Source organism: Lonchura striata, chromosome 3, assembly GCF_050655825.1.
Source record: "Lonchura striata isolate lonStrDom1 chromosome 3, ASM5065582v1, whole genome shotgun sequence".
Lineage (NCBI taxonomy): Eukaryota > Metazoa > Chordata > Aves > Passeriformes > Estrildidae > Lonchura > Lonchura striata.
Window position 1 is genome coordinate 64,675,271 of NC_140705.1, and position 9,628 is coordinate 64,684,898.

The 9,628-nt window shown below is 36.6% G+C and overlaps 1 protein-coding gene across 10 annotated transcripts in view; it reads left to right on the forward strand.

Annotated features, from left to right (window-relative positions):
• The window catches only part of UTRN (utrophin), a 340,627-nt gene extending 331,456 nt beyond the window's left edge, over positions 1-9,171 (forward strand). For 9 of the 10 annotated variants that reach the window (XM_085575353.1, XM_085575352.1, XM_085575354.1 and 6 more), the window contains 4 exons: positions 2,130-2,238; positions 3,672-3,758; positions 6,364-6,386; positions 7,051-9,171. In XM_085575353.1, the coding sequence (XP_085431479.1) occupies positions 2,130-2,238; positions 3,672-3,758; positions 6,364-6,386; positions 7,051-7,059 (228 nt within the window). In that variant the 3' untranslated portion in view covers positions 7,060-9,171. Of the gene's footprint in view, positions 1-2,129; positions 2,239-3,671; positions 3,759-4,354; positions 4,399-6,363; positions 6,387-7,050 lie in introns of those variants that run through there. The other variant, XM_085575351.1, reaches the window with a different exon arrangement.
• The last annotated feature ends 457 nt before the right edge of the window (positions 9,172-9,628 follow it).

A 9,628-nucleotide genomic window follows, 5' to 3' on the forward strand; every position in this document is an offset into this window, starting at 1 on the left:
ATTCTGACTGCTGTAGCAACATCTGGTACATAAATGTCAGATTTTCCTTACCATTAAGGTTTTCCAAAGTATGTTTTGTTTTCTCTCAGTGTATCCACTGACAATCCTTGTCTGTAGTACTCTTTTATCACTTACAATAGAGCTACTAAGTGGTACCTTGACTAACTCATCACCTGAGTTTGTAGGCATTTAGTTTCTGTCTATCAACATGAACTGTTGACTTTGCAGTGCCTCACTATCCTTGATTGAGCCTATGTGTTGCTGTGCTGCAGTTTTGTGTGTCCAGCACAGATCTTCTCATTCACCCCCATTCACCTGTGCACAATTTATTCATAGTTGCTGCTTGAACAGGGCCAGAGGCAGAGATTTACTCCAGGTGCAAGTTTGCATTTTGGATGATTCACAATCTCTCTGTTCATCTGTTTGTGGGGTGGGCAAGCAGTTACTCCACTGCTGGAGTTAGATTTATTTTTCTGTATAGAAGGGACTCTTCACCTGTGACAAATTTGCTTCCTCTCTTTACCATTACAGCTCTAACATTTCAGACAGTAGCTCCTGGCAATACAGAATTGCCTGGGTTAAGTTATCCCAGGCTTCTCTGATTTAAAATCACCATACTCATTTTACTTGGACTCTTTAGCTGGATTGAAGCCTGGTACTGAGCAGCAAATTACTTAACTACCTAATAGTAATTCACTGTGCACAGAAGTGCCTTGACAGTGAAATCCTTCTCTGGGTTGAAAACATTTCCATTTTTCTTTGTCTTCTATGCAGACTGAAATTTCTTGATTTATTCTTTTAGTTAAAGCTGGCCTTTAGTATTGTCATGCTGAAAGAGATAAGATTTAGAGGAGTTTTACTGAAGACTGTTTTTGTTAGGTTGGAAGGTATTTCAAGAAATTGAGTATTTCAGTTAAGGCTGTGAAGTGCCAAGGAGCAAACTTGTGCACAAATGAACAGCCATTCTGTATTCTAACTCTGTATCAAGTCTCATAGGTACTTGTTCTAGGTACTTGCTCAGTTTCAAAAAGATCTTAAAAGCAATCATCTTTTGTATTACTTCAGTATCTGCTTTTGATAGATTTACTTAAATAACCTGCTCCTTAAGATGTTCAGAAGTAATCTCATTATTTGCAATCAAAAAGATAAGTGATAAGCAACAATTTCAGCTTAATCTATCTCAGATGTAAATATTATTTCACTTTTTATGCTTTTTTCAGAACAATCATTTCTGGAGCTCAAATACTTTATTAACAGTACTATTCCTGAAGGAATTTTTAAAATAAGAAAGGAAGGAAATGAAGGGGAAAATGAGGTCCCTTCCAATATTCCTGAGCTGCTATGGCCTTTTCTTATTTTCTGTCCATGTTTAAATGTAACTTCAAATACACACATGTTTACAGCTAAATGTAATATCAATTTCCATGATTCTTCAAGTGAATTTAAGAGGTCAGAAAAGCTTCTTTTCAAAGTATATAAGCTATTGCTCATAATTTTCAAGAGTTCATGTAGTACAAAATCCTGCAAGTTTGGTGTCTTCCACAAGGCTGAGAAGCAGCATCAGTAGGAGTGATGGCTGGCTACCACTTTTTAGATTTAATGAAGTTGTTTCGAATCTGTCTTTATTTGATTCTGGAGTTCTGCAAATCTGTTCATGATTGAACACCTGTTTCTAAGCATGCTTAGTCATCCTTGTAAAGCTTTTTATGGGCCCCTTGCTGAATGTCCTGTTTGTGTGTGTATATACCTATGCAGATAAATATAATCCAAGTGTTCCCATTGTGTAGTCTTTCTGCAGAGCTGGACTGGGAACCTTGGCATACTGTGTGTGTGTTGCACATTATGTTGTGGTTTTGTGATGCAACAGAACATTGTTTTTAACAAGACCATCAACTGGAGTCTTGTAGAAGGTGTTCTTAGTCTAAATTTTCTTTCAACAAGTTCTTGGATTGGTTGTTTTTTTAACCCCTCACCAGTTGTATAGATCTAAGACAACTTTCAATAGTTTGGAGAAAAAAACAAGAAAGATCATGTAAAAAGGAAAGGAGTAACATGGCTGTATACAAGCTTACAGTTAAATTATGTGGCTACAAGTAACAGAGATTTGTGTCTTCTTGTCTTTACCATAGCCTGAGTCAGACTCCCGGGTCAATGGCGCCTCCCCCTGTGCTTCGCCCCAGAGCTCTGCCCTGGCCTTCCCGCTGGAGCAGGACACAAGCTCACAGTTCCATCAGACAGGTGAGTGCTCTGATCAGATAATGTACTGATGAGGCCAGAGGTGACTACTGGATAGGTTTGTTGGCACCTTCTGGACAGATTTGTAAATCAAAAGGAGCGGATCTTTGCGGTGCTTCTGCTCAGGGCAGCTGGAGGTGTTGCTTCCTCATACTTGTGAAGAGCTGCAGTATCCTAAGAATCCACGTGACTCTGAATTACAGACTTTTGTCGATAGACTCTTTGGTTCCAGCTGTTCTTACTAAGTGAATTTACTGGGAAAATCCATCTTTGCTGAAAGGGGAACCAGACTTCACTGGACCGAAGTGGCCGTGAGCTGTTTGTCCTAAAGTACACACACAGACCCAAGTGATCTGTCAGATGCAAGACCAATGTCCAAATTATGTAATCTACACTTGCTGTCTGCTTTAAAAATTCTTGTGTAATCTCTGCTTATCCTGGTATTTTGATGTTCCCACTCCCAAAAGGCTCACATCTTTAGGAATAATTCAATATTTATGGGTACAGGCTCTGCACATAAAGGGATTTTAAATTCTCCAGTATCAGAACTCATTAATTTCACCGTGAGTTAGCAGAAATAACTACAGACCATTGCATAGACAAAAGTAGGGGAAAAGAGAAAATATTTTCCTCACATTATCTTTTCTAGAAGTTCCTCCTGTTTCTGTGTTTGAGCTTTGTATTATAGATTAAATATTACTTTGTTTCTGTAGAAAACAGGAAAAATATTCTCTTGCATACTGAACATTTTTCATTCAGCATTAACGTATGTTTTTACTTTATCTGGAAAAACATGGAACTTGAGTCTGATTTCATGCAGTATGAAAGATGCTGTCCAATAAAACTGCCAACAACACAGCCAGTTATGTTCCCTAACCATTCTCTTGGCTAATTTTAAGCAACATTTTTCAAAGAGTTGGCAAGGGGGATTTTAGCACTACTGAAATGGCTGGTACATATTGAATAAAGACCATCTAAAAGATAAATGTTGGGATTTTTTTCAGAGAAAATGTGGTGTATTCACTCTGAAAGTTACATGACAAATCATCTGCAATTGGAACAGAATTTTAATAGAGTAGCTACTGAGTTTAATTCCCTCACATTGTAATTTTATTCATTTTAACTGTAAATGTTTATATACTGTTCCTTGCTGGCAACTTCTAGTTAAATCCTGGATGCAATGGTTAAGTTTTAATGAAAGAGAAATGAGTTTGACTGCAAATCAATAATGTAACTTTCATGTCCTCTCCCAAGGCTGGCAATTATCGATGATAGTTCCCGCACATTACAAAGGTTTCAGGTACTGTTTTCCTTTGAAATATAAAGGAGTAATTAACTGGAATATTGGCTAAGAATGCCTTTTAGAATGTTGTTGTCTTTTTTTTTTTTTTTCCTCATCTTGTTACAAAAATGATTTTTGGTTGTTTTATCTGCAGATGACTTGTTAGTTCCACCTCATGATACCAATACAGATCTAACAGATGTTATGGAGCAAATCAACAACACATTTCCAGCTTGCTGCTGTAAGTTTAACAAAATATGTCTCTGAGAATCATATTGAATTTAAGGTCTTTTGAAAAAAAAAATCATTATTGTGGTATTGACTGGAAAAAGGAATATCTCTGAGGAGATTTCTTGTGTGTAGATATGCAAGCTACATAATTCTGTCCCTTAAAATTCCTCAATAGATACTATTTGTGAAGGTAGATAAATGTTCTTGTTTTAAGTGGAAGCAATTCACTATAAGAAAAACCTGTAGCTCAATATGGAATTTTCAGCAGTGCCCAAATATGGGGAGAGACATCTAAAATCTCACTACCTGCTGATAAAAACCTTTTGCAGAACTTAAGTGAATGTAGATTCAGAATTTCTGAATGCAGTTTATGTAATAAAGTTTGAAAAAGTCAGACAATTAGTCCTTAGACTAATTACTGAACTAGTTATTAAAGAGACCAGAGGAAATCTGTGAATGCAGCATATAACACCTTTCCCTGCTTAAATGCATTGGAAGATGATATTTTATTCAGTGTCTATTAAAGAGAGATCAAAAGGAAAACCAGCTTGTTCTTATGCATGTCCTGTATCAGCTGACATACATTTCCACTGATCCTCCTTCCAGTGTCACTGCACTTACAAAAGTGAGAAGCTGTCTCATGTATTATGGTAGGTTTTGTAAAATACATTTATACATATACATGTCTCTCTATATATATATTTCAGCTCTTTTGCCTTAGAAAAACAGTAGTGAAAACTTTGATGTATTCTCAAAACTGTTGAAAGTTTCAAATGAAATGTAATAATAATGATCAGTTTTAAAAGGCAGAAGTCAGAGAGTGGCTGTTTACGCCCAGGAAGCATCAAGACTATGCTATTTTGTAAACTCTGTGAATCTTGTTAAAATCCCCCTTTTATCTCTTGAACACACATTGCTGCATCCCAGAAGATGCACCTTGGGTGCTTTGAAAAAGCAAATTAGGTTCTAGCAAAAAATGTCTTGTTTTAGCTGTCCTTTTTAATTCTTGATGAGTTCAATAATTCAGATCCCCTTGTTCTGCAAATTAAGGAGTTGATTCTAAGGAGCATCTCATTTGAGGTCAACAGCTAGTGGAGCTGCTCAGCACACTTTGAGGGTGTGTATGTATACAAATCAGTATAAAATGCAACTCAAGCATTTGTTCTTGGTTTTGAAAGTTTCACTGTCTTGCTACGTGATTATACATGTCATTTGGCCCAAATGTCTTTAAAGCAAATTGCATTGTGTCAGGACAAGCTTGGTAATGATGGCTGTTCTCCTGGGCTGAAAAACAGAAAAAAAAAAAATCTCTGATTCCATGAACAAACACCTTCAATGAGACAGGAGAATACTGCAAGTGAAAACCATGGATCCTTCATATTGTCTAGCAGATCATTTATGTTTAAAAGAAGGCATAGTTCCAAATTTCATGTGATTTTTCCCCATTGTCAGTCTAAACCACCTTGCCCCAGTTAGTAGGTACTACTTACATTTGCTCTCATTCAGTCATTCTATGTCTTTTACTTGGGAGTAATTTTTTTTTAACTGTCAGATTCATATCTTAAATGCTTTAGAAGCCTGGAATGAGGATTATTAGTCTGGCCTTCCCAGAAAAGTGCATTAGACTCTGAATTTTTCCAGGGAAAACTGTGACAGACTATCCAAGTCCACCATCTTTTCCTGCTGCCATTTGAGAGGGATCTATCTTCCTGGGTGGACAATTGACAAATTTATTCTTTAAGACTTTAAATTATGTAGATTCCACAGACTCTCTAGGCATCACAGTATTCCTAACCTTAAAAAATTACATCCTTAGACTCTTTGTTGTACCCAGGCTCAATTTTATCAAAACTGCCTTCATGTGCAACATCCAATTATTAAAAAATAATAAAGCCAAACCAGAAAGTAAAGAAAAACTTCCTTTACAACCTCATCTTTACTTGTCTTTTCTGCCACGGTCACAGACTCTATCAAGGAGATTCTAGCATCTGAGCCTTATGCAGATAATTTTTATCCCATTTTGACTGTTTGACAGAGATGGTAGTCTTGCTTATTTGTTTTCATGGGTTTCAGGTTATAATTCATCTTGAAGTCCATCTTTCTATTTATATAAAATATCCTTTATGAAGCAATTATTCATATAGTAAAGCCAGCAATACTTACAATGGTGAATTTTGTTGTTTTGTTGGTTTTTTTGTCCTTCAGATCCACTAATCAGGGATGTAATGCCCCTTTTTTCTTCCTTATGTATGGAATTGGTCCTCAGAAGTAGGCAGATGTACAACACTGCAGAAGTCTTGTCTGTGCATCTGATGTTCAGAACAGAGCATTTTAAACAGATGATACTGTAATACATCACTCAGTGGTTTAGATATGGTTACAGATGGTGAAAATGAAACAATTCATATTAACTATATAATCATAATGCTATACATTTGTTAAAAGTAAGTTTATGAATAATTAAATCATTACAACACATTTCTAGTTAAATGTATAGTCTTTTAAAGTCTTTTTTTTTCTTCTGTAGTATGTGTTTTCCTGATAATAACTTTGTTTTTAAACTGTCAAGATGCAGAAGTATGTAAATTTATAACTTTTTTTTTTTCTATTTGCAGCAAGTTTCACTGGCAGACCACAGGTATGAGACATATTGACATACTTGCATAGGCACTGTAAACAAAGTAAAGCAAGTGAAAAGTTCTGTTAGAGCAAAGGGGCTGGGGAGGTTTTTGTCTACATTTTTCTCTAGGGATCTATTTGGGAGCTAGACTGATACAACAGGAAGGCCAGATTCCAGAATATCATAGGTAATAGAAAATTTCTATGTCAGGCACTGCCACAGGTATGATGGTTCTGCAGGTCTGTGTTGCTATCCAGATGGATCCAGCTTGCATTTATTTGAGCCAATTAATTTTAAGCCATCATCAGCTTGCAAGATCAAAGCTGGTTCTTGCAAAGATGTCCATATGTCCTTGTGCCCTAGTGCCCACAGTTCCACTTTCAGGAGCTATGGACACCAGTGCACAAGGATCAGGAGCCACACAGCTAACACCTTAGGCATTACATTAACCTGCACTGAACAGGCGACCACTGCAACAAGGACTTTAAACACTGCAGTATTGTCAGCTTAGATTTCTTTTAACTATTTGCCTCAGTTATTTGCTGAGTCTCAGGCCAACACATGAAATTTTTTTTAAATAGAGGGGTTTTGTAAGATGACGTTGCAGTCCTGAGCCCAGAGCAGGCAGAAGTTTCTGCGCGTGCTCACACGTGGTACTGATGTTGTTTCTCATGCTTGACAGGCCATGTGAGGGGTTCCTCGGGCTGTCAGCCAGTGCTCCCAGGCGTGCAGTACAGCCCTGCTCCACATCTGCCGGCCGCGCCTTCCGCCTCATCACCAACCTGCACGGGACCCGGGACACGCCACGCGCTCCGACCGCGTGTTCCGCTTGAAACAGTACAACACTGAATACCCAAAGACGAGGATGTTGTTTTTATAGTATCTTTTTTTTTTTTTCCTTCTTCCCTTTCTATGCAACTGTAAATTAACGAGCAGTGGAATATTTGTCACTGATTTGTATAAATATACAGCCAGGGGAAAAGGGGCAGGGGGCTTTATATATGTTCTTTTTGATAATCGTAAAGAGAACTGCATAAGGAGTTTGGAGCAAAACGTTACATTTATACATTCCTTTCACCTCTTTGCTTTTGCATTGTAAAGTACCCTTAGTTACATTCTCACACATGTAATATTCTGTACCGATTATTTGTATGCTAACCATCTGACCACACAGATTTCAGAATATCCTTGCATTGTTTTCAGCATTGGCATATGAAGTTTCCATAATCTGCATTATTGTTACTGGTTAACAACAACTGTCATTAGGTGCAAGATACAGTATTTTAATTCAATTAAATAAGGTAAATGCTCATTTCAAGTCATAATTAGCATCTTCATATACCTAAGTGGTATTTTTAACTTCCTTTTTGTTATTTCCAGACAACACTCCATTCGGAGGATTATTTTTTTAAGCTTTACTTTGAATTGGGAGATAACTAAAAGAGGACTTAGATGATAGCTTAAGTTGGTTTTAGTAAGAGCTAAGTTAGTATAATCCTTCCCAGCTTTGTTCAGAGACAAAGCTTTGCTGTTCCCTGCTGGGCCAAACTTGTTTCAAGGTTTGGAATTTACAGTCTATGAAGTGAAGCTCATTTCTGTGAGATCCCTTTTTTTTGTCTGCCTCTTAGAAATTAAGAGACAATTAGAAAGCCCTTTCCAATACTATTAGCAACAGAACTTTCTCCAGAACTGCAGTGCACGTAGATATTATCATTTGGCATTATAATCTTGCAGATCATCCTTATCTTTAAAATAATTTATTTATTTTATTACTTTTGATAAGGATAATTATGAGAAAATATGTCACTGATCGTCTGATCTTTAGTTTAAAGATTATCATAAGAGATTTTAATGCCTTCACAGAGTTTACAATGCTGCATGGACACTTGCTTTAATTCTAGGACATACCTTTAATTGGTAAAATTGCATGCAATATCTTTCACGTATAGTAAAGAGAAACAAAGCTGTGTTATTCTGAATTATTATTGAAGGAAAAAAACCCTTATCTTAAAATGGTATTGAAAGAGGTGTAAAATTCTCTACTGCTACTAGAAAAATGCTAGGGAACATAAAAAGAGCAGTCAGGAATTTCTAGTGGCTTTGTGAAGTTTTGCCAGCCAGACTGTCCTGCACCCACAGTATTTACTCCTGAACTGCTGCTGCTCAAGGAGTGATCCAGGCACAGTGTTGACCACCTTCTACTGTTGGCACCAGTGCCAGTTCTTTCTGAACCCTTTGGCAAGTTATTTAACCACTCTGCCTCTGTTTTCCCATCTGTAAAATAGGGATGATAGTGCTTACCTCTCAAAGGTGATGTAGGACTTGGCATTTCTACAGAGTTTTTCAGATGCTAACCAAGTATTAGTCTTGAGCAAGTGGAGCAAAGCTATCAAGGTGAGAAGATGCTGCCTCCTGTTAAAATGTAAGCCCACATTTTACAGAAGAGGAAAACCATTACCACCTTTCTACCTCAGACCTATCTTCATAAGTAGTATTGGAAATAGCTTTACATTCTGTTCTCTGCAAAGTACTTGGCTTTTATCAAGCTACATAATTATCTAGGAAAAGAATCTTTTAAAATACTCCCAAAATTAAGTATAAAAACAAATCAGTAGTGAATTTGTTGAGTTTTATTTTTGTTCTGAATATGAGGTTATGTATAAAGTTGTTTTTCTGCTTGTGTTTGTATGCATCCTTTGTCCTCTGCTGGCAAGTAAATGCTGCTTCAAACACTACATTGTAACATTCTTCCTCTGAGATAATGATAAATAAAAGGAATATATTACAGTAACAAGAGAAAAAATATGGAGTTCTTCCAAATTTTGTGGGCTTCAAGGATGTCACATCTCATTGCTAAATGCTGAAAATTTCATTCTGAAGATTAACATGACCAAGCTGTTTCTGTGTCCTAGCTTTTTCTCTATGTGTTTTGAGTTTATATAAATGAGATTAAGCAGTAGGTTTTTTTCCTTCATAAATCTGGCATATTTTCTCTAGCTTTCCATCTTGAGTGATTTTAGTCTGTAATCTTTCTCAGCTTCATGAGATAGTAAATCTGATAGCTGAGAAGCAGACTGTTTTTTTTTTTTTTAATTTTAAATCTTCTGTATATGTATTACAGAACAGCAATAATGCCTGAAGCCGTGTCAAATAGGAGAACTGTATATTAGTCTTGAGGTTTTTTGGTGACTTTCAGTCAACATGCTCAGCTGATTCACAGCATTAGGTATTCAGTCAGAAAGTATATTTTCTACTTTGTG